Raw genomic sequence first — 25902 nt, 5'->3', positions numbered from 1 at the left:
ATGCCAGCCGAGAACCAAAGCAGCAGCAGTGGATTCATTCTCCAGGGTTTCTCAGATTACCCAGACATACAGATCCCATTGTTCTGCCTGTTTCTCCTGATCTATATACTTACTTTACAGGCGAATGTACTTATCCTAATAGTGATTTACCAAACCTCCTTATTGCACACTCCTATGTACTTCTTCCTATGCAATCTTGCGTTTATAGATCTCTGTACTTCTTCTGTTTCTCAGCCTAAACTGCTTTCTATCCTCTTAAGAGGGGACAATACAATTTCTTTTGTTGGCTGTATGACCCAGTTACACTTCTTTCTGTCTTTGGCATGTTCTGAATTTCTCTCATTGACTGTCATGGCATTTGATCGCTATGTTGCTATTTGTAATCCTTTGAGGTATCTGACTGTGATGAACAGGAACTTCTGTGTTTTATTGGCCATAACTTGTTGGACCTTTAGTTTTTCTGCACCATTGTCACACACTGTGCTCATATCCCATTTACCTTTCTGTAGATCACAGGCAATAGACCATTTCTTCTGTGATCCTTCCATATTATTAAACCTGTCTTGTGCAAGCACTTTTTTTATTGAGATGCTAACATATGTTCTGGACTCAATTGTGGGACTTCCTGCCTTTGCACTTACAGTAGCCTCTTATACCTACATCATTTCCACTATTATAAAGATCCATTCTGCTACAGGAAGGAAGAAAGCTTTCTCTACTTGTACCTCCCACCTCACTGTTGTCATTCTTTTCTACGGCACTACATTGATTACTTATATGATGCCTATATCTCAGTATTCATCCACTACATCAAAACCATTTTCCTTTCTCTACACTGCCTTGATACCATTAATCAACCCTTTTATATACACTTTACGAAACAAAGATATTAAACAACATATTTTAATAGAAACTAACAGGAATATTTACAAGTGGTAGGTGCAGTGCTGGAGCAACAATATATGCAAGTGTGTAAAATGCAATTCACTGCAGTGCAGAACTGGCTAAAGCATATATTACAAAGAATGGTGGTAAACTGAACATTGTCTAATTGGACCTGTGCTGCCACTTTGCAATAAGATTTGACTAAACTGGAGAAAAAGAAAGCACATTGGCAAATGAGGTTCATTGTTGACAAATGCAATGTGTGCACTTTGGTAGGAGATATATATGTCATATATAATGTCATGGGGGGCTTTTTTCTTCTGAGAAGCGCTATTTTTGTGTATTACACATTGCATAAAATGGTATTAATTCAAGAGATGAAACCTCTTTATAGATCCTTGGTTGTTCAGTTTTAGGATCTTAATGAGCTGGAGACAGTGCAAAAACTGCAACTAAACTGATAAAGGGGGTGGAAGAATTAAACTATGAGGTTAGACTGTCAAGGTTGGGGTTGTTTTCTCTGGAGAAAAGGTACTTGCAAGGTGACATGATTACTCTTTACGAGCATGTTAAATAACACCATAGACAGATATTAGAGGATATTTTTTCATAGCCGCCCCTTTAGACTTGAAAAACTGAACTTTTATTTGAAGTAAAACCTGCTGGGAATATATTTGGAAGGGATGGACTTTGGTGTTTAATCATATCAATTTCTATCTATTTTCAGAAGTTTTGCCTGTGTCACATGCAACTTTAGGAAGACAGCAGGAGCTTAAGGAGTTATATTTATGGCTAAAGTCTTGGTACCACAAGGAAATATCAGCTCCATGCTCTAGGAACTCTTTAGCTCACCCACCCCTTGCCATTAAGGTGCAATTTATCATTGGTATAGAGTATTTTAGGGAAGCTAGCGCAGGCAGGCATTTAGATTAGTAAGGGGTCAGAGAAGGAGTGAGGGGCATACAGTTTACCAGCTAAGGAGCTTCCTCTGAAAACAGGCTAATAGTAACCCTAGATCTAACTCTCTGTTACCTAATGTAAAGTGTGTCAGAGGGAAAAGTAGTAACCTGCACGGTATGCTGCCAAATGTACAGAGCTTGTCAGGTAAATTAGGAGAGCTGGAGTTTATTGCGTGCACTCAAAATGATAATTAGCATCACTAAGATCTAGTGGAATAAAACATGCGAATGGGCTGTGAATTACAATAGTCTCACCTATTTTAGGAGCAACAGAGGATAAAAAAGGGCAGAAGGATTTTGTCTTTATGTAAAGCCAGAATTAAGGGGCATGCACTAAAAAAATTACCAGGGTTAGTGCTGGGGAGGGTGTGGAATCCATTTGGGTAGACATTTCTGCAGGGCTAAAGGTTAGAAAGAAAATAATCATTGGTGTATGCTACAAACAACCATGTTAGAATAAAGCTCAGCTACTATTACCAATGAAGGGGGATTCAAAACTGGGTCAAGTTGTTACTATGAGTGACTTAAATAATCCGGACATTGACTGGAGTAATGGGGCGGCCAAGTCAAAAAAGCTAGTAGGTTTGTAAATATGCTAAATGACTATGAAATATGAATATGAAATGCTAAGTGAATGCAGTGGGCAAGTGGAAGGCATCAAATAACCAGAAATTAAATGGCCAAGGACTATCACTCGCCAAATTATTTACGAATAAGTAAAAAAATATACAGTGCTTGAAATTGAAACATACTTGTGTAGCTGACACAACATAAATGTCAAAAGGCAAATGTACCTATACAATATATACATATATATATTTTTTGTAATTGTTTCGGTACTGCAGAAGAGAGTTCAAGATAGAATAGGGAATGAGGGAGGGGATGCAGCTTCGGACACAGAGGCAGAAGGAGGGGGAGTGCTGTGCAGGAGATGCCAGGAAGAGGAGATGAATGAGGAGGCACAGGGTTTCACTTACTATAGGCTACTTTGCATGGGAACAGGATTGGGTAAGTTAACCCTTTTGTGCCCAAGGGAATTGTGCAGATAGCTCAGAGTCCCACCATGAATTCATAAGGCATTTCATTGCTCTCCAGGAAGGGTTAACAATGGATCACAGGGCCATCACATCACCCAGCAGGGCATTCCACGCCTCACCTACAGTATGATCAAGTACCTTCCAAGGCACACATTGCATAGTACTTGTGAGATGTTTTTTCTTTTTATAAAACTAATCCCCCCCAAACCCTTTCCTTTCTGTTTCTGCCAAATCACACTGCATGCTGGCCCTTATTAACCGCACCAATGCCCAGTGCTGCTTATGGCCCCCACACACCTGCTGACATCCTTCCCTGCCGTCTTTAAGCTAAATAGGATGGAGAGGAACAGAAGAAAGATGGCACTGGGAGGGAAAGGAGAACAGATGGAATAATGGCGGAAACAGGAAGAGGGAAGTGCAGCAAAAGGAGACAAGAGATGGGATGCAGAGGAGTGAAAAAAAACAGTGGATGGCAGAGAATGGGAAGACGAATAGAGTAAGGGAGCGTTACTGTGGGTACATTGCCCCCATGCTATCCACACTCAGGATATATGACAGTGGCAGGCAGACAGTAATGAGTAGACAGCTCTGAAAGAGGTAAAGAGTCATCACCAAAACCACATTATTGAGTTTAAAGGGCAGATTGTCAGTCAGGAACGTCCCACACCAGTCAGGGATTCACACAAGAAAACTATGGTAGTTCAGTGTGTGTTCCTCACTGATGGTCTGCCATTTGTACTGAAGTGAACTGGAATGTTCTTCTGGTAACTGTATCATCGCCCCTCCAATGTTGTCTACATGTAACTCTCTCTAACTTAACATCTGTAGATTATAATGGGTAATGTACCCCTACTGAAAATTATACAGATATTAGACGTCACATTGGAGTTACGTAACCCCCTGTTGTAAAATATAGCACTATTTAAAATCACCATAGCATTCCATGAGCTTTATAAAAGATTTGATATGGTCATGGAACTCCTCTGTGACTTATAATATACTTATAGTTTACAATGGGGGGTACTTTATTCACTATATATGTTTATATATGGTTAAAAAAGATCAAAAATATTTTGGTTTTCAAGGATTGTTTGTCTTGAAGGTTTCCCCCTTGGACCAAAACACTGACTGAATAAACATTTTTTTTATATTTATAAAGTCCCAAGCATACTCCATTAATTTTTGTTTATTCAATATTTTTAATGGAGTGCCCTTTACATATACATTATATATTAATATATACAGTATGTATATATATCTATATATATGTATTTATTCATATATGTTCATTTTTTTTCTGTTTTTACCCACATAATACAAGACTGTACCACTGTAATGCTTTTTAGATTTTATCATCTAAGTAAGACTGTATCTCTCCGGGGTTTGTGGATCTATTGAGGTTCCACAACCATTAGGGAAATGCTTTGAGCTACTGTTTTTTTTCATCAGACCTCTATAAAAGAAATGGCTTCTGACATACGTTACACAATACTACAAGCACAGCCAACTACAAACCTTGTGTTCTCTTTCATTTATCTAATCACAATGATGTAATTAGTTTGTACCTCACACTGTAAGTTGATTGTGTCCTGTTATGTTTTTTAAGGGGGTTATATATTTTTAGTTTATATTTCAAACTCAAAGTCATAACTTGATCTATAGAAGCAATTTAGGGGGTTATGGGCACTATGTTTGCCCAGGAGCAGTAACCTACAGTATAGCAACCAATCAGTAGGTAGTATTATTGGTCACCTATTTGAAAGCAAACATCCAATTGGTTGCTATGGGGTACTGGGCACTGGGTACTGGTACTCCTGGGCTAATATATTGCCTTTTATTACATACAGAGGTTAGAGAGATATCAGTTTTAGAGACTAATTAAGCTTCCGTAACTTTATCATTGGGTTTTATTTCTGCAGTCTCAATTACAGAACAATTAAGCAAGAACAAACATGTTCCTAAATAAATGCAAGCACGCACTTGTAGAGCAAAAATACTGTATTATAACCAATTTCTAATTCATTTGATTATGACTAGATCTGTTTGAGGTTCAAATACTCCACAAGACGCTTGATGCAAATTCTACTTTAAACCTATATCTGAACGCTGGCAGGCTATACAACTGCAGATCATTTATTTAATTTTTTATTTCTAAATATAAACATACACATATATACCATGTTTTCTTTAGTGTATGAAATGTTATGTAGAGAAGAATACAGTATATTAAATCTCATAAAATACATATCTCTGTTTTTTGTTTTTAGATGTAACTGTTTTGTTTCAGGACCCTCTTGTAGTTGTGTTTACAGCTGCAGCAGAAAGTCTTTTACAGACAGATTTCTCCTACAACCAATTTCTTTTTGCTATTATCGTGCTTATCAGTTATCTTGCTAAATTTAGATTCTAATATCTCCATTGTTTGTAGACCAAGAGCCACAATAACTATGCCAGATGAACCAAAGCAGCAGCAGTGGATTCATTCTCCAGGGTTTCTCAGATTACCCAGACATACAGATCCCATTGTTCTGCCTGTTTCTCCTGATCTATCTTCTTACTTTAATGGGAAATATGCTTATCCTAATAGTGATTTACCAAACCTCCTTATTGCACACTCCTATGTACTTCTTCCTATGCAATCTTGCGTTTATAGATCTCTGTGCCTCTTCTGTTTCTCAGCCTAAACTTCTTTCTATCTTATTAAGAAGAGACAATACAATTTCTTTTGGTGGCTGTATGATCCAGTTATATTTCTTTATAGCTCTGACATGTGCTGAATTTGTCTCATTGACTGTCATGGCATATGACCGCTATGTTGCTATTTGTAATCCTTTGAGGTACTTGATTGTGATGAACAGAAGGGTCTGTGTTATATTGGTTATTACTTGCTGGATGATTACTTTTGCAGAACCGATGTCACACACTGTGCTCATATCCCATTTACCTTTCTGTAGATCACGAAGAATCGACCATTTCTTTTGTGATCTTTCCATATTATTAAAACTGTCTTGTGCAAACACTTTTTTTATTGAGATGTTGATATATGTTTTTGGCTCATTGGTGGCCCTTCCTGCCTTTGCACTTACAGTGGCCTCTTATACCTACATCATTTCTACTATACTAAAGATCCATTCTGCTACAGGAAGGAAGAAAGCTTTCTCTACTTGTACCTCCCACCTCACCGTGGTCAGTCTCTTCTATGGCACCACAATTATTACTTATATGAGGCCTACATCTCAGTATTCATCCACTTTATCTAAACCATTTTCCTTTCTCTACACTGCCCTGATTCCATTAATCAACCCTTTTATATACACTTTACGAAACAAAGATATTAAACAACAAATTTCCAACAAAATAGAACTCAAAAGGAATCATTTACAAATATAAGTTGCAGTGTTGTGAATGAAAATTAAGAATATATTTAGTTCTGTCATTACTCTATGCTCTTAGGAGGAGACAAAACAATTTCTTTTGGTGGCTGTATGACCCAACTGTACTGCTTTATGTCTTTGACATGCACTGAATTTTGTCTCATTGAATGTTATGGCATTTGACTGCTATGTCGCTATTTTTAACCCTTTGAGGAATTTAATTATGATAAACAGAAGGGTCTGTGTTATATTGTTTATCGCTTGTTGGATGTTTGGTTTTGCATCACCAGTGTCACACACTTTGCTCATATCCCATTTACCTTTCTGTACATTACGGCCTATAGACCATTTTGGGCTTATTGGTGGGACTTCCTGCCTTTGCACTATTATAAAGATCCATTCTGCTACAGGAAGGAAGAAAGCTTTCTCTACTTGTACCTCCCACCTCACTGTGGTCAGTCTCTTTTATGGCACCACACTGATTACTTATAAAGGCACATGTTCAGTAACTGAAAAGAGCAGCAGAGTGCCAAGCAGACAAAAGAGGGGACTATTGCAGAGCCCCAGATTGTGTTAGTTGTTGTCGGAGTCCAGAGGAGTGGGGGAAAAAACTGTAATTAAAAGCTATTCTATTTTTTATCAAGTACCTTCCAAGGCACAAATTGCTTAGTACTTGTGAGATGTTTTTTCTTTATATAAAACAGTTTTTTGTTTTTTTTTAAATGTACCATATTCTTATGCAATGGTCTATTTCTTTGCGCCAGCCTGTGACTAAAGAAAAGTGACTATTACTCATAAAACCATGCTGGAACAGAAGTATAGTATTGTGATTTTCAATGGGTTCATCCTGTCCATTGCTACCCCTATAAAAGCTTTCATACTGATACCAAACAGGCCTATATTTTTCAGCTTGAGAACATGCTCCCTTTTGAATAGCGGCACCACATAAACAATTTGCCAATCTCTTGGCACCGTGACAGATATCAAAGTATCCTGAAAATGTAAATAAAGCGGTTTGGCAGTCACAGAGCTCAGCTCTTTTAGTTCCCTGGGATACAAGTGCAACTGCAAGAACATATTTCAGGGGAAATTGCACCACTTAGTGCTCATTTAGAAAGCACTTGAGTTTGCCTCATGTTGTGCTCTGACTCTCACACAAGATTGTTTAAGGTGCAGAGGGCAGTGGCAGCAGGCTGTAAGTACTGGGTCACATTCAAATAAAGGACCCAGTTAAAATATGAATAACATTTGAAATTAGGGTCTCTCAATCAATTACTTGAATGGTAAAAATATTTAATAAGTTTAAAGTACAGCAGGGTTACATTTGTTAAGCTCATTTGTTTATTTCTATTTGTAATGACTCTTATTTTCACTTTTCATGAACTTTTCTACTGGGAGTTTCATCTCCTTCACTTTGTCATTAGTCTCTGCTTGTTTGCCATCTCTTTCTTTATATGATCTTTGAACCTACAAAACCACTTTCTTCCCCTGAATAAATTATTATTCTAATTTTATAAGCTTCAATGAACCCTTTGAGCATAAACTAATAGAAAAGTATAAAGCTTGCTAGTCCTGGGGAACTTTGGAGTTGTGGCTTATGGATCCAGGACAGAATGCTGAATGCAGAATGATTACTTATCTGCTCAAGCGTCAGAAGTGAGGAAACAAAATAAATCTACGGGCACACAGGAGCTATTAAGAAAGAGTATGTCATTCTAACACCACTACCTGCTGAACTGCGGTAAAAAAATCTGCACACCTTACAATATGGCTGGTTGCTGTGAAGAACTGACAAACAAAGTCAACAGAAGAAATCTGAGGAATTGAGAATCAATTCATTGCTATTAAGCATCAAAGCATATGTAGGGACCCATAGGCAGGGCCGCCATCAGAAATCACGGGGCCTCTCACAACAAAATTTTCTGGGCCCCACCCACCCAAGCCCCCAATGGCCCCTCCCACCGAAGCCCCCAATGGCCCCTCCCATCAATACAAGGGACACACAGGCATTGGTAGCGAGGGCCCACTAAAACCTTGGTAGCCAGGGCCCCCCTAAAACATTTGTGGCCAAGGATTACGTTTTGCATTAGTGCCAGTGCCACTAAAACATTGCTAGCCTGCCCAGGGCCCCCTAAAACATTGGTGGTCCTCCCCCAGTGTCCCCATACAATGGCCCGCTCTCCGCTGCTTCTTGCAGTCTCATATAGTGTCTAGCAAGGAGGTGTGGCTTCCTCTTTGGCTGCCTCTGGATCTCAGGTGAAGGTCCACCCTGCCTGGCAGCAGAACTAGGCCCCAGAAAAGTCTTATTGCCCTTGAGTGTTACCATCCACTCTGGTGAAGTCGGGGGCAGGGCCCCGTGAATGAGGAATAGAAAGAATAGCAGAAATTGTAATAGCACTCTTTAGGAGAGTGATATAGTGAGACTTAGCAAGCAAGGGCAGTTCAAGCCCCATCAAGGATAATAGTTCTGGAAGTACCCTTCCATCTGGCAATGTTGCCTCAGCATAGGGCCACGGAGTAGACATAGGAGACAGGCCAGAACAAACCCTGATCCCTACTCACACGGAGGACTCTTCAGCTAGTGGGTATCAACCTGAGGACTGAGGTATCTATTCAGACTGTTTTCAAAGGGGTACCAAGCTGACCAGGTGCATTTACCCTGCCCAGACTCCCAAAAGAGGTCGGATAAACTAGTGTGTATCCTCTTTTCTTTGTCCTCAGAGTGTACTATCAGCTAACATCTGTATCTGCATTGTGAGTATAACCCTGCTGATTCATTTGTCTCTGACAATAAACTTTATTACTATTACTATACATTATTAGTACTATATGTCCATGAAGATTCTCATTCATCCAGGTCATGATATACAGTATCTAGTAGAATTAAGTCTAAAACAACTGGACTTTTCTGAGTTTTTCTTGAAAACGTTTCACCACTCATCCGAGTGGCTTCTTCAGTTCAAATGACTGGTAGGGAATTCCCCGGTATTTAAACTCTTGATGGTAGTAGAGTCACAGACATCCAATCACAATGGTTCCATTGAACTTGTTCAGTTAGGTGTTAGCTGAAACTGACAGGTGTAAGAAGGTATGATCCAATCACAATGGTACCAAGATTCTCATTGATGAAGGTGTTAATCCTTCAAAGTACATGACTGGAAGTGTGAACTGTTGTGAAACTGCCGGGGTAAGGATGTCAACGCGCCATTGTATGTTGGTGACAAACGGTGTCTCAGGCCCCCTCCTCTGTTCAGGGATGGTTTTTCCAGGTTGGCATAAATGGCCTCTTTCACACCTCTTTCAAACCATCTGTCCTCTCGGTCCAAAATATGCACGTTACTGTCCTCAAAAGAGTGACCTTTTTCTTTGAGGTGTAGATAGACCGCTACATACCTTCTTACACCTGTCAGTTTCAGCTAACACCTAACTGAACAAGTTCAATGGAGCCATTGTGATTGGATGTCTGTGACTCTACTACCATCAAGAGTTTAAATACCGGGGAATTCCCTACCAGTCATTTGAACTGAAGAAGCCACTCGGATGAGTGGTGAAACGTTTTCAAGAAAAACTCAGAAAAGTCCAGTTGTTTTAGACTTAATTCTACTAGATATTAGTACTATAGTTTAACTGCAAGATCCTTCTGGTTGAACCAAACTGTTAATTATATCCTTATAATTGGCGTGTTCTGATGCCTGAATGTGCTGTTTATAACTTAAAGACACATGAACACTAATCCCCCCAAACCCTTTCCTTTCTGTTTCTGCCAAATCACACTGCATGCTGGCCCTTATTAACAGCACCAATGCCCAGTTCCCTGCCGTCTTTAAGCTAAATAGGATGGAGAGGAACAGAAGACAGATGACACTGGGAGGGAAAGGAGAACAGATGGAATAACGGTGGAAACAGGAAGAGGGAAGTGCAGCAAAAGGGGAAAGGAGGTGGGATGCAGAGGAGTGAAACAAAACACTGGATGACAGAGAATGGGGGCAAATCCAGTAAGGGAGTAATACTCAGGATATAGGCAGACACTACAGGGTAGACAGCTCTGGAAGAGGTATGGAGCAATCACCAAAACCACATTATTGAGTTCAAAGGGCAGATTGTCAGTCAGGAAAGCCCCACACCAGTCAGGGATTCACACAAGAAAAGTATGGTAGTTCAGTGTGTGTTCCTGACTGATTAAATGTTATTTGTACTAAGTGGACTGGAATGTGCTTCTGGCAACTGCATCATCGCCCCTCCAATGTTGTCTCCACTTAACTCTCTCATTGCCACTGTCATTCCACAACCAAAAACAAAATATTATTCTCTGGGCTTGTTTGCCCACAGCCTGCCACTGAAAGTATTCTATAGTACTTCAAATATCATATCCTTTCTACCATCCCTTTTTCTGCACTAAGAAAGAGACTGTACTAAGAAAGAGACTGCACTAAGAAAGTGAGTAATGTACCCCTAATTCAAATGATACAGATATTAGATGTCACATCAGAGATACGTTACCCCCAGTTGTAAAATATGGCACTATTAACCCTTTCACTGCCAGCCGTTTTGGTCAAAGCGGAACTTGTATTTCCACAGTTTTTGAACATTTTGCACTGTTTCACTTTAGGGGCCATTCCTCAGGGGGACTTTTAGTTTACCCAGGAAAACAATTTATTGTTTTTTTCATGTCAACCGAAGCTTTCAAAATATGGTCGAATTTTCATGTAATTCCAATTCTGTAACAAGATATAGGCTTCTAAATGTCTAAAAAAATCAAATTTTCCATAAAATAAACACACATACTAGAAACAAAAATTATTTTATGCACAAAAATACAACTGATTTGGAAAGTCCCATGTCTCCTGAACGTGCCAATACCAAATATATATAGTTTTATGGAGATTTCTCACTTGTATAGGTCAAAAACTCCCAGCAGTACACTACCAAATTTCCAAAGCACTGCTCCAGAAAGCTGCATACTTTAGATTTCAAGGCCAAAAATTCCACTAACAGAAGGTTTATCCCAGAAAATTGTACATTTTTGGAAAGAACAGATTCTGGGGAATCCAGAATAGGCACAACTGTCTGTCTACTCCAAACTATCAAGTCACAATGCTTTCCTAAAGTTATTGGTTTTGATCAAAAATTGTGAAACTTTTAAAAAATTGCTTAAAAGCTTCCAGTCTATAGTATCTTATCTCCTACAAGTCATAAAGTAACCAAATAAAACACCCTAAATATGAATGGCAGAGTCCACTGAACAGTTTGATGCCCAATATGTATAGGTTTACCTAAGTATGTGGCATGTAGGGGCCCCAATGTGAACTTATCCCCATATGATCTGTCATTTCAGCTCCTGCAAAATCAACACATTTACATCATTTATATGGGATAAAGCTAGTAAAAAGTACACTCACCCCAGAAAGTCATATATTCTTGGAAAGTACACATTTCCCGAAATCTAAAACGGGTACCCATGTCTTTCTACTCCAAAGTACCAAGCCACACAGCTTTTCTAAAGTTAGCAATTTTGATGACATTTCCAAAAATCCCCTCAAAGCTTCCACTTTGTAGCATCATATCTCCCACATAGCATTAGGTACCAAGATAAAACACCCTGAATTTGAATGGCAGGGATCCACTGAACAGTTTGATACCCAATATGTATAGGTTTACCTAAGTATGTGGCATGTAGGGGCCCCGATGGGAACATACCCCCATATGATCTATCATTTCAGCTTCTGCAAAATCAACACATTAACATCTTTTATGTGGGATAATGCTGCAAAAAAGTACACTTACCCCAGAAAAAATGTGTGTAAATGTATGTAAGAATGTATAAATGTTGTGTAAGTGCAAAAAAACCCCCATATCTTACCTGTCCTGAAGATCAGATCGTTGCTCTGTCCTCCATCTGCAGTCCTGGGAGCAGAAAGTCATGTAGGTCGGTCCTGCGACAATCGCATCGCAGGACTGACATGACAGCTCTCCTGTCTCGTTGCCCAGGTGGCTGTCATCGCTACAAACTCTCTGCAGTGGCGGCACATGCTGCTGCTGCAGAGAGAATCCTTCATCTGCCAATGACGTATGAGACATGTTGTTGGCAGTAAAACGGTTAAAATTCACCTTGGCATTCCAGAACCTTTATAAAAGATTTTATATGGTCATGGAACTCCTCTGTGATTTATAATATACTTATAGTTTACAATGGGGGGTACTTTATTCACTATATATGTTTATATATGGTTAAAAACTTTTCAGTTTTCAAGGATTGTTTGGTCCCCCTTAGGCCAAAACATTGATTGAATAAAAAAATTTTTTTTTAAATATTTATAAAGTACCATGCATTTTTGTTTATTCAATGTTTTTAAAGGAGTGCCCTTTACATATACATTATATATTGTATTTTGTATGTATATATATGTTCATGTTTTTTTTCTGTTTTTACCCACATAATACAAGACTGGACCACTGTAATGCTTTTTAGATTTTATCATCTTAGTAAGATTGTATCTCTCTGGAGGTTTTGTGGATCTACTGAGGTTCCACAACCATTAGGGAAATGCTTTGAGCTACTGTTTTTTTTTCATCAGACCTCTATAAATGAAATGGCTTCTGACATACTTTAAACAATACTACAAGCACAGCCAACTACATACCTTGTGTTCTCTTTCATTTATCTAATCACAATGATGTAATTAGTTTGTACCTCACACAGTAAGTTGATTGTGTCCTGTTATTTTTTGGTAAGGGGGTTATATATTTTTAGTTTATATTTCAAACCCAAAATCACAACTTGATCTACAGAAGGAATTTAGGGGCTTATCGGCACTATGTTTGCCCAGGAGCAGTAACCTATAGCAGCCAATAAGTAGGTAGTATTTACTGGTCACCTATTTGAAAGCAAACATCCAATTGGTTGCTATGGGGTACTGCTCCTGGGCAAACATATTGTCTTTTATTACATATAGGGATTAGAGAGATATCAGTTTTAGAGACTAATTAAGCTTCCGTAATTGTATCATTGGGTTTTATCGTTGCAGTCTCAATATTTAATGGAATTGCAGAACAATTAAGCAAGAACATATGTTCCTAAACAAGTGCAAGTATGTAGATAAAAATACTGTATTATAACCAATTTCTAATTCATTTGATTATGACTAGATCTGTTTGAGGTTCAAATACTCTACAAGACGCTTGATGCAAATTCAACATTAAACCTATATCTGAACACCGGCAGGCTATACAACTGCAGATCATTTATTTGATTTATTATTTCTAATTATGAACATACACATATATACTATGTTTTCAGTGTATAAAACGTTATCTGGAGAAGGATATATTAAACCTCACAATATACATATCTTTGTTTTTCGTTTTTAGATGTAACTGTTTTGTTTGAGGATCCTCTTATAGTTATGTTTACCACTGCAGCAGAAAGTCTTTTCCAGACAGATTTCTCCTACAACCATATTCATTCAATTTCTTTTTGCTATTATTATTATTTATTATTATTGTGCTTATCAGTTATTAGTCAATAACTATGCCAGCCAAGAACCAAAGCAGCAGCAGTGGATTCATTCTCCAGGGTTTCTCAGATTACCCAGACATACAGATCCCATTGTTCTGCCTGTTTCTCCTGATCTATCTTCTTACTTTACAGGGAAATGTACTTATCCTAATAGTGATTTACCAAACCTCCTTATTGCACATTCCTATGTACTTCTTCCTATGCAATCTTGCATTTATAGATCTCTGTGCCTCTTCTGTTTCTCAGCCTAAACTTCTTTCTATCCTCTTAGGAGGAGACAATAAAATTTCTTTTGGTGGCTGTATGACCCAGCTATACTTTTTTATGTCTTTAACATGCGCTGAATTTGTCTCACTGACTGCCATGGCATATGACCGCTATGTTGCTATTTGTAATCCTTTGAGATACTTGATAGTGATGAACAGAAGGGTCTGTGTTATGTTGGTCATTACTTGCTGGATGATTAGTTTTGTAGAACCAGTGTCACACACTGTGCTCATATCCCATTTACCTTTCTGTAGTTCATGGACAATTGACCATTTCTTTTGTGATCTTTCTATATTAAATATGTCTTGTGGAAGCACTTTTTGTATTCAGTTATTGACATTTGTTTTTGGCTCATTGGTGGCACTCCCTGCCTGTGCACTTACAGTAGCCTCTTATACCTACATCATTTCCACTATTATAAAGATCCATTCTGCTACAGGAAGGAAGAAAGCTTTCTCTACTTGTACCTCCCACCTCACTGTGGTCATTCTCTTCTATGGATCCACCCTGATAACTTATATGAGGCCTACATCTCAGTATTCAACCACTTTATCCAAACCATTTTCCTTTCTCTACACTGCCCTGATACCATTAATCAACCCTTTTATATACACTTTACGAAACAAAGACATTAAACGACAAATCTCCAACAAAATAAAATTCCAAAGGAGTCATTGACAAATATAAATTGCAGTGTTGTGAATGAAGAATATATTTAGTTCCTCTGTTTCTCAGTCAAAATGTCTTTTTATGCTTTTAGCAGGAGACAATTTCTTTTGGTGGCTGTATGACCCAGCTATACTGATGTCTTTGACATGCGCTGAATTTGTCTCATTGACTGTCATGGCAAATGACCGCTATGTTGCTATTTGTAATCCTTTGAGGTATAGGTATCGGACCCCTTATCCGGAAACCCGTTATCCAGAAAGCTCCGAATTACGGAATGCCCGTCTCCCATAGACTCCATTTTAATCAAATAATTCAGAATTTTAAAACTGATTTCCTTTTTCTATGTAGAAATAAAACTGTACCTTGTAATTGATTCCAACTAAGATATAAATAATCCTTATTGGATGCAAAACAATCCTATTGGGTTTAATTAATGTTTTATTGATTTTTTAGTAGACTTAAGGTATTGAGATCCAAATTACAGAAAGACCCCTTATCCAGAATACCCTTGGTCCCGAGCATTCTGGATAATGGGTCCTATACCTGTATTTAATTTTGATGAACAGAAGGGTCTGTGTTATATTGGTTATCGCTTATTGGATGGTTGGTCTTGCATTACCAGTGTCGCACACTGTGCTCATATTACATTTACCTTTCTGTACATCACGGCCAATAGACCATTTTTTTTATCTTTCCATATTATTAACCCTGACTTGTGCAAACACTTTTTCTGTTCAGATGTTGACATGTTTTGGGCTCATTGGTGGCACTTCTTGCCTTTGCACTTACAAGTGTCAGAAGAGAGGAAACAAAATAAATCTACGGGCACACAGGAGCTATTAAGCAACACCACTACCTGCTGAACTGCGGAAAAAATCTGCACAACTTACAATATGGCTGGTTGCTTTCAAGAACTGACAGACAAGGCCAAAAGCAAACTTAGTGGTTGGAGAAAAAGGTGCCTGGTCAGCATTTTGAACAGAAGAAATCTGAGTAATCGAGAATCAATACATTGCTATTAAGCTTCAAAGTATACAATGTGCAGTCTATATGAATGAATGAATTCCATATACATACAAATGTAACTGCATTCAAGTTTTGACAAGTATGCTTGTATTTATTATACAGGTATGGGATCCCTTATCCGGAAACCCGTTATCCAGAAAGCTCCGAATTACGGAATGCCCGTCTCCCATAGACTCCATTTTAATGAAATAATTTAGAATTTTAAACCAATTTCCTTTTTCTCTGTTGTAATAAAACAGTACCTTGTAATTGATCCCAACTAAGATATAAATAATCTTTATTGGATGCAAAACAATCTCATTGGGTTTAATTAATGTTTTATTGATTCTTTAGTAGACTTAAGGTATGGAGATCCAAATTACGGAAAGACCCCTTATCCGGAATACCCTTGGTCCCGAGCATTCTGGATAATGGGTCCTATACCTGTATATTATATTTCTATAAATAATCTACAGTTTGGTCATTTCCCTGTTGAACCAAACTATTAATTATATCCTTATAATTGGCGTGTTCTGATGCCTGAATGGGCTGTTTATAACTTAAAGACACATGAGCACTAATCCCCCCAAACCCTTTCCTTTCTGTTTCTGCCAAATCACAATCCATGCTGGCCCTTATTAACAGCACCAATGCCCAGTGCTGCTTATGGCCACCACACACCTGCTGACATCCTTCCCTGCCATCTTTAAGCTAAATAGGATGGAGAGGAACAGAAGAAAAATGACACTGGGAGGGAAAGGAGAACAGATGGAATAATGGCGGAAACAGGAAGAGGGAAGTGCAGCAAACGGAGACAGGAGATGGGATGCAGACGAGTGGAACAAAACACTGGATGGCAGAGAATGGGAAGGCGAATAGAGTAAGGGAGTAGTACTCAGGATATATGACAGTGGCAGGCAGACAGTACAGGGTAGACTCTGGAAGAGGTATGGAGCAATCACCAAAACCACATTATTGTGTTTAAAGGGCAAATTGTCAGTCAGGAACATCCCACACCAGTCAGGGATTCACACAAGAAAAGTATGGTAGTTCAGTGTGTGTTCCTCACTGATGGTCTGCCATTTGTACTAAGTGGACTGGAATGTGCTTCTGGCAACTGCATCATCGCCCCTCCAATGTTGTCTCCACTTAACTCTCTCATTGCCACTGTCATTCCACAACCAAAAGTAAAATATTCTTCTCTGGGCTTGTTTGCCCACAGCCTGCCACTGAAAGTATTCTATAGTACTTCAAATATCATATCCTTTCTACCATCCCTTTTTCTGCACTAAGAAAGAGACTGTTCAAAAGCTTTACATTTCTTAGAATACATCTGTAGATTATAGTGGGTAATGTACCCCTAATTAAAATTATACAGATATTACACGTCACATCAGAGTTAAGTAACCCCCTGTTGTAAAATATGGCACTATTAAAAATCACCTTGGCGTTCCAGGACCTTTATAAAAGATTTGATATGGTCATGGAACTCCTCTGTGACTTTTAATATACTTATAGTTTACTATGGGGGGTATTTTATTCACTATATATGTTTATATATGATTAAAAAGATCAAAAACATTTTGGTTTTCAAGGATTGTTGGTCTTGAAGAAGTTTTCCCCCTTGGACCAAAACACTGACTGAATAAACATTTTATTTTTTTTTAAATATTTATAAAGTACCATACATACTTTATTCATAATTCTTGTTTATTCAATTTTTTTTAAAGTGTCCTTTACATATGCATTACATATTAATATGCACTGTAAGTATGTATATGTATTTACAGTATTCATATATGTTCATATTTTTGTCTGTTTTTACCCACATAGTACAAGACTGGACCACTGTAATGCTTTTTAGATTTAATAATCTTAGTAAGACTGTATCTCTCCGGAGGTTTGTGGATCTACTGAGGTTCCACAGCCATTAGGGAAATGCTTTGAGCTACTGTTTTTTTTTCATCAGACCTCTATAAATGAAATGGCTTCTGACATACGTTAAACAATACTACAAGCACAGCCAACTACTACCTTGTGTTCTGTTTCATTTATCAAATCACGATGTAATTAGTTTGTACCTCACACAGTAAGTTGATTGTGTCCTGTTATTTTTTCAACAGGGGAGGGTTATATTTTGTATTTTGAGTTTATATTTCAAACTAAAAGTCATAACTTGATCTATAGAAGGAATTTAGGGGCTTATCGGCACTATGTTTGCCCAGGAGCAGTAACCTATAGCAACCAATCAGTAGGTAGTATTTACTGGTCACCTACAATATTTGAAAGCAAACATCCTATTGGTTCCTATGGGGTACTGGGCACTGAGTACTGGTACTCCTGGGCAAATATATTGCCTTTTATTACATAAAGGGGTTAGAGAGATATCAGTTTTAGAGACTAATTAAGCTTCTGTATCATTGGGTTTTATCTCTGCAGTCTCAATATTTAATGCAATTACAGAACAATTAAGCAAGAGCAAATGTTTCTAAATAAATGAAAGCACGCACTTGTAGAGCAAAACTACTATATTATAACCAATTTCTAATTCATTTGATTATGACTAGATCTGTTTGAAGTTCAAATACTCTACAAGATGTCTATGAAGATTCTCATTCATCCAGGTCATGATATACAGTATCTAGAAGAATTAAGTCTAAAACAACTGGACTTTTCTGATTTTTTCTTGAAACTGGAAAAACCATCCCTGAACAGAGGAGGGGGCCTGAGACACCGCTTGTCACCAACATACAATGCCGCTTTGACATCCTTACCCCGGAGGTTTCACAACAGTTCACACTTCCAGTCATGTACTTTGAAGGATTAACACCTTCATCAATGAGAATCTTGGTACCATTGTGACTGGATCATACCTTCTTACACCTGTCAGTTTCAGCTAACACCTAACTGAACAAGTTCAATGGAACCATTGTGATTGGATGTCTGTGACTCTACTACCATCAAGAGTTTAAATACCGGGGAATTCCCTACCAGTCATTTGAACTGAAGAAGCCACTCGGATGAGTGGTGAAACGTTTTCAAGAAAAACTCAGAAAAGTCCAGTTGTTTTAGACCTAATTCTACTAGATACTCTACAAGATGTTTGATACAAATTCAACGTTAAACCTATATCTGAACACTGGCAGGCTATACAACTGCAGATCATTTATTTGATTTATTATTTCTACATATAAACATACACATATTTGTTGTATATGTTTTCTTTAGTATATGAAATGTTATATAGAGAAGGATATATTAAATCTCATTAAATACATATCTCTGTTTTTCGTTTTTAGATGTAACTGTTTTGTTTCAGGACCCTCTTGTAGTTATGTTTACCACTGCAGCAGAAAGTCTTTTCCAGACCGATTTTTCCTACAACCAGATTCATTCAATTTCTTTATGCTATTATCGTGCTTATCAGTTACCTTGCTAAATTTAGATTCTAATATCTCCAGTGTTTGTAGGCCAAGAGCCACAATAACTATGCCAGCTGAGAACCAAAGCAGCAGCAGTGGATTCATTCTCCAGGGTTTCTCAGATTACCCAGACATACAGATCCCATTGTTCTGCCTGTTTCTCCTGATCTATCTTCTTACTTTACAGGGAAATGTACTTATCCTAATAGTGATTTACCAAACCTCCTTATTGCACACTCCTATGTACTTCTTCCTATGCAATCTTGCATTTATAGATCTCTGTGCCTCTTCTGTTTCTCAGCCTAAACTTCTTTCTATCTTCTTAAGAAGAGACAATACAATTTCTTTTGGTGGCTGTATGACCCAGTTATACTTCTTTATAGCTCTGACATGCGCTGAATTTATCTCACTGACTGTCATGGCATATGACCGCTATGTTGCTATTTGTAATCCTTTGAGGTACTTGGTTGTGATGAACAGAAGGGTCTGTGTTATGTTGGTCATCGCTTGCTGGATGTTTAGTTTTGCAGAACCAATGTTACACACTGTGCTCATATCCCATTTACCTTTCTGTCGATCACGGACAATAGACCAATTCTTTTGTGATCTTTCCATATTATTAAAACTGTCTTGTGCAAGCACAGTTTTTATTGAGATGATGACATATGTTTTAGGCTCATTGGTGGGACTTCCTGCCTTTGTACTTATAGTAGCCTCTTATACCTACATCATTGCCACTATACTAAAGATCCATTCTGCTACAGGAAGGAAGAAAGCTTTCTCTACTTGTACCTCCCACCTCACTGTGGTCATTCTTTTCTATGGCTCCACACTGATAACTTATATGAGGCCTACATCTCAGTATTCATCCACTTTATCTAAACCATTTTCCTTTCTCTACACTGCCCTGATACCATTAATCAACCCCTTTATATACACTTTACGAAACAAAGATATTAAACAACAAATTTCCAACAAAATAGAATTCATAAGGAGTAATTTACAAATATTAGGTTCAGTGTTGTGAATCAACATCTATTTTCATATTTTCATGTTTAGTTCCTCTGTTTCTTAGTCAAAATTTCTTTCTATGCTCTTAGGAAGAGACAATACAATTTCTTTTGGTGGCTGTATGACCCAGTTATACTGCTTTATGTCTTTGACATCCACTGAATTTGTGTCCTTGACTGCCATGGCATATGACCGCTATGTTGCTATTTTTAATCCTTCGAGGTATTTAATTTTGATGAACAAAAGGATCTGTGTTATATTGTTTATCGCTTGCTGGATGGTTGGTTTTGCATTGCTTTCTGTAGATCACAGGCAATAGACCATTTCTTTTTTGATCCTTCCATATTATTAACCCTGTCTTGTGCAAACACTTTTTCTGTTCAGTTGTTGACATATGTTTTTGGCTCATTGGTGGCCCTTCCTGCATTTGCACTTACAGTAGCCTCTTATACCTACATCATTTCCACTATTATAAAGATCCATTCTGCTACAGGAAGGAAGAAAGCTTTCTCTACTTGTACCTCCCACCTCACTGTCGTGAGTCTCTTCTATGGCTCCACACTGATTACTTATAAAGGCACATGTTCAGTAACTGAAAAGAGCAGCAGAGTGCCAAACAGACAAAAGAGGGGACTATTGCAGAGACCCAGATTGTGTTAGTCGTTACCGGGGTCCAGAGGAGTGGGGGGAAAAAACTGTACTTAAAATCTATTCTATTTTTGGCACATTTTTCTTTTTGGACAGCACTTAACAGAGATTATACATTATTCACCTCAGTTCCTCTCTCAAAGAGTTTCCAGTCTATTGCCCTTGTCACATTTACACACACTATGTTCAATGAATTCATTTGTACGAAACCAATTAACCTGCAAATGGAAAAGACAACGGTGTACCAAATGGAGGTAAGATTATAAACCCCATGTGGGTCATATCACACATTAACCCTTTTTTGAGCGTCGGGAATTGTGCAGGCAGCTCGGCTCCACAGTCCCTCTGTGCATTCATTAGGCATTTCAGCGCTCTCCAGGAAGGGTTAACAATGGATCACAGGGCCATCACCCAGCAGGGCATTCCACACCTTCTCTCACCTTTGATCAAGTACCTTCCAAGGCACAAATTGCATAGTAGTATCATATCTTAAGCAATAGTCTAGTTCTTTGTGCCACCCTGTGATTAAAGAAAAGTGACTATTACTCATAAAACCATGCTGGAACACAATCATAGTATTGTGATTTTCCTATCCATTGTTACCCCTATAAAAGCTTTCCTACCGATACCAAACAGGCCTATATTTTTCAGCTTGAGAACATGCTCCCTCTTGAATAGTGGCACCACATAAACAATTTGCCAATCTCTTGGCACCGTGACAGACATCAAAGAATCATGAAAATGTAAGTAAAGAGGTTTGGCAGTCACAGAGCTCAGCTGTTTTAGTACCCAGCGATCCAAGTGCAACAGCAAGAACATATTTCAGGGAAAATTGCACCACTTAGAGGCCCATTCATTAAACCACGATTAAGTTTTTTTGAGAAAAAAAACTCACTATCCGATAATTTCCGATGCAACCTTGCCTTTATAGATCTCTGTTTCTCAGCGTAAACTTCTTTCTATCCTCATAAGAAGAGGGGGAGGGGGGTAAACCCTGTTGGTAGGAATTTTAGCTGAACTAAAAGTTACTAAGTAAATTTTCATCGGTGTATGTTACAAACTGCCCAGTATAAGTGAGGAGAATAAAGCCCAGCTACTTTTACAAATAGTAGACTTGTTTTGGTTCTTCTTCTCTATTCTCAAACCACTACCTGCTGCACTGGGGGTAAATAATGAGCACTTTACAATATAACTGGAAGCTTTCAGGTTCTGGCAGATGCAGCCAAAAGCTAAGATGAACATGGTGGATGGAAGAAAAGGGGCCTGGCCAACATTTTGGAAAGCAAATGATGTAAACTCTAAAAAATGCAAATGCTAAATAGTTTCTTCTGTTCCTGTTTTCATCTTGTGTTCAAGTTTGGTTTTAGCCACATTTTTTAAAGACTGTGCCACTATAATACTTCTGAGATTTTCTTATGTATCTCCTGAGGTTCCTCAACCATTAGGGAATTTCTTTAAACTACTGCTTTTTTTATCATACCTCTATAAATTGTATGGCTTCTGAAATACTACCAAGCATTGTCAAACAGATACTTGGTGGTTCATTTCATTTATATTAAGAATGATTTGACTGTATTGTACTTCAAACAGTAAGTTTATTATCTACTATATATAACTACAGAGGGTTTTATGGGGTATCTGATATCTTCTCTGGATATCATTTCTTAAGTGGTGTGTTGGGCTTAAAATCAGAATTACTGAAGGCTTCTAAGTGACAATATCATCTATTTATAATTCTACACTATAACTTCATCAATTGAAGGAATTTAAAGAGAGATTATTAGAGACAGAATAATTACCAGTAAGCTGCAGAATGGCCAGTAAATAATTTTGGGTTTTTGTTTCGCAGACTCGGTTAAGCAAGAGCAAAGGTTGCCTTGAATCCTAAAATACATTTCATTTATATTAAGAATGATTTGATTGTAATGTACTTCAAACAGTAAGTTTATTATCTACTATATGTAACTACAGAGGATTTTATGGGGTATCTGATATCTTCTCTGGATATCATTTCTTAAGTGGTGTGTTGGGCTTAAAATCAGAATTACTGAAGGCTTCTAAGTGACAATATCATCTATTTATAATTCTACACTATAACTTCATCAATTGAAGGAATTTAAAGAGAGATTATTAGAGACAGAATAATTACCAGTAAGCTGCAGAATGGCCAGTAAATAATTTTGGGTTTTTGTTTCGCAGACTCGGTTAAGCAAGAGCAAAGGTTGCCTTGAATCCTAAAATACATTTTCAAATATATAAAACTACATACGAATGACATACACAGAAGGACTTAAGCAAACATACATACATAGAGAACTTCAAATACATGACAAGCAAATATTTAGAAAAGAAAATCTATTATAGGTAAAGATGAATTAGTATAAAAAAGAACATAGTGCAGATATTCCATGTTTCCTGTGTTAAAACACATTGACACATACAGAACGTTTCTGCAAAGATTGAATTTTTATAAACTCCCAATTCAATCTCTGATACATCGCCCCCTATGTTTCAACTACAAGTATGATAATCATGAGAAGCCTATCTCCCATAGACTCCATCAAATTTTTAAAAATGATTTCTTTCCTTTTTCTGTGTAATAAAACAGTACTTTGTACTTGATGGTAACTAAGCTGCAGGAATCCATATTGGTGTTTAAATTATTTTAAAATTATTTTTAGCTGAATTAAGGTATCGTGACCCAACTTACAAACAGATCCATTATCTGGAAAGGCCTAAATCCCAAGAATTCAAGGAAATAGGAAGGAATTCTAATAAATTTTCAGGAGATCATTGGATCTCGTGTTAAGTATTACTGTTTTTTACTTTCTCAAGATACAGGAAGAACAAGCATGCTTTCTTTTTCACCTACACACTCCCTGATATCACCCACCTGTAGGGGGGATATCGGGTGAAGATCCTCTCGCTTGGCAATTTTGGCAAGTGAGCGGATCTCAACGTGTATGGAGGCCTTTAGGGGTAGGGTGGATTGTAAGACACTGGGATGCAATTGGGTAGCTGTGAGTGAGACAGGTTCTCCACCCCCCCTTTCCTGTTGGCTTGAGATGAAAGGGTTTTGTTTAGTCACTGCAATGTCTCAATATTGGACTTAACAGTCTTTTTTTGGGGAGATGATAAACATGGCTATGGATATTTGATTACTCTTAAGGCTGATAGCCCAAGGACAGAATTATTTGCCCTAGATAGATCTCTGCTTCCACAGGCAACTAAAAGCTCTGTAATCCGTGTATAGGCCTTTCCACTGGTGACTCCTATTGTTGGGGATGGAAAGGCATTTCGGAGCCGTTAGTCACCTGTGGTAGCAGAGATCTATTGTGGATGAATAACTTGCTCCATGGACCATAAGCCTAACAGATTGCCATATGTACTCGTTTGTGATTTTACACTACGTACCTAGGTAGTGTTTTTAGATTCTCGGTGTTTTTATTTGATTCCATTAAATTTTACATTTTATTTGCTGGAATCTGAATCTGGGATGCTAGTAGGTGCAATCATATTGAATTGCTTGCAGGGTCCTTTCTTTTTCCCTAATGTCTGTAAACTCACGATACAGAATGTTAATAGGATAAGATATAAAGGGTAAAACCTTAGATACAGAATTGGTGATTACAAAAAATGGAAGATGATTGTCGAAGCCAACTAAAGTATCACCTTTACACTATTTTTCTTATATTTCATATGAATAGTTTCACCCTACAACCTTTTAACTGGCAAACAAAGTACAACACGTTTACCTACATATACTATACAGCATAACAGGTAAGTGTAAACCCAAACGAAATGACTGAAATCACAACAATCTGATAAAGACAATATTTGATTAAAGTATTGCCATGTGACAACATAGCCCATTTAGTTTCATCTAATTTATAGTCTTAATCTAAAATTTTACAGAAATTTGTAATTGCATTACCTTTTCGCCTACCACCAATGTTTTTAGTAGTATGTGTTTTTCGTTTTACCTGTGGCCTTGCTATATTTAGTTTCTGCTTTATCTCCCATGTTTGCCTTTATGTAGGCCAAGAGCCACAATAACTATGAGAGATGAACCAAAGCAGCAGCAGTGGATTCATTCTCCAGGGTTTCTCAGATTACCCAGACATACAGATCCCATTGTTCTGCCTGTTTCTCCTGATCTATCTACTTACTTTACAGGGAAATATGCTTATCCTAATAGTGATTTACCAAACCTCCTTATTGCACATTCCTATGTACTTCTTCCTATGCAATCTTGCATTTATAGATCTCTGTGCCTCTTCTGTTTCTCAGCCTAAACTTCTTCTTATCCTTCTAAGAAGAGACAATACAATTTCTTTTGGTGGCTGTATGACCCAGTTACACTTCTTTATGACTTTAACATGCGCTGAATTTGTCTCACTAACTGTCATGGCATATGACCGCTATGTTGCTATTTGCAATCCTTTGAGGTACTTGATTGTGATGAACAGAAAGGTCTGTGTTATATTGGTTATTACTTGCTGGATGTTCAGTCTTGCAGAACCAATGTCACACACTGTGCTCATATCCCATTTACCTTTCTGCAGATCACGGACAATCGACCATTTCTTTTGTGATCTTTCTTTATTATTAAACCTGTCTTGTGCAAACACTTTTTTTATTGAGTTGTTGACATATGTTTTGTGCTCATTGGTGGCACTTCCTGCCTTTGCGCTTACAGTAGCCTCTTATACCTACATCATTTCCACTATTATAAAGATCCATTCTGCTACAGGAAGGAAGAAAGCTTTCTCTACTTGTACCTCCCACCTCATCGTGGTCAGTCTCTTCTACGGCGCAACACTGATTACTTATATGAGGCCTACATCTCAGTATTCATCCACTTTATCTAAACCATTTTCCTTTCTCTACACTGCCCTGATACCATTAATCAACCCCTTTATATACACTTTACGAAACAAAGATATAAAACAACACATTTCCGACCAAATAGAAGTCATAAGGAGTCATTTACCATCGGTAGGTGTCCCTGCAAAATGACATTCACTAGAATGCTTGCTTTATTAATCATGTGCTTCAGCTTGTATCCATATTGACAAATAAGAAACAAGTGGGATTCATCACAACTCC

At 37.8% G+C, this 25902-nt stretch overlaps 5 protein-coding genes across 5 annotated transcripts; all 5 read left to right on the top strand.

Annotated features, from left to right (window-relative positions):
- On the top strand, nucleotides 1–939 carry LOC116406815 (olfactory receptor 8U1-like). Its single transcript, XM_031891728.1, has one exon. The coding sequence runs from the start codon at nucleotides 1–3 to the stop codon at nucleotides 937–939; it is 939 nt and encodes a 312-aa protein (XP_031747588.1).
- Nucleotides 940–5329: 4390 nt separating this feature from the next.
- LOC116406814 (olfactory receptor 1G1-like) lies at nucleotides 5330–6271 on the top strand (the record flags this gene model as incomplete). Its single annotated transcript, XM_031891727.1, has 1 exon — nucleotides 5330–6271. A coding segment is annotated over one exon (942 nt), but the record flags the coding sequence as incomplete, so codon positions are not given.
- Nucleotides 6272–13783: 7512 nt separating this feature from the next.
- Nucleotides 13784–14716, top strand: LOC101731162 (olfactory receptor 8D1-like). Its single transcript, XM_004917469.1, has one exon. The coding sequence runs from the start codon at nucleotides 13784–13786 to the stop codon at nucleotides 14714–14716; it is 933 nt and encodes a 310-aa protein (XP_004917526.1).
- A 4485-nt stretch (nucleotides 14717–19201) lies between these two features.
- On the top strand, nucleotides 19202–20161 carry LOC101731097 (olfactory receptor 6Y1). Its single transcript, XM_031891726.1, has one exon. The coding sequence runs from the start codon at nucleotides 19202–19204 to the stop codon at nucleotides 20159–20161; it is 960 nt and encodes a 319-aa protein (XP_031747586.1).
- A 4697-nt stretch (nucleotides 20162–24858) lies between these two features.
- LOC116406813 (olfactory receptor 146-like) lies at nucleotides 24859–25812 on the top strand. Its single transcript, XM_031891725.1, has one exon. It carries the CDS (start codon nucleotides 24859–24861, stop codon nucleotides 25810–25812), a length of 954 nt encoding a protein of 317 aa, XP_031747585.1.
- Nucleotides 25813–25902: the final 90 nt, after the last annotated feature.

The sequence above is a fragment of the Xenopus tropicalis genome, chromosome 8 (assembly GCF_000004195.4).
Source record: "Xenopus tropicalis strain Nigerian chromosome 8, UCB_Xtro_10.0, whole genome shotgun sequence".
Taxonomy (NCBI): domain Eukaryota; kingdom Metazoa; phylum Chordata; class Amphibia; order Anura; family Pipidae; genus Xenopus; species Xenopus tropicalis.
Note: the sequence above shows the minus strand (reverse complement) of the source record. Positions and strands in the feature narration are given on the sequence as shown.

Excerpts from the sequence above, each read along its gene's own strand:
- LOC101731097 (XM_031891726.1), top strand. The coding sequence starts at position 19,202 with ATGCCAGCTGAGAACCAAAGCAGCAGCAGTGGATTCATTCTCCAGGGT.
- LOC116406813 (XM_031891725.1), top strand. The coding sequence starts at position 24,859 with ATGAACCAAAGCAGCAGCAGTGGATTCATTCTCCAGGGTTTCTCAGAT.
- LOC116406815 (XM_031891728.1), top strand. The coding sequence starts at position 1 with ATGCCAGCCGAGAACCAAAGCAGCAGCAGTGGATTCATTCTCCAGGGT.
- LOC101731162 (XM_004917469.1), top strand. The coding sequence starts at position 13,784 with ATGCCAGCCAAGAACCAAAGCAGCAGCAGTGGATTCATTCTCCAGGGT.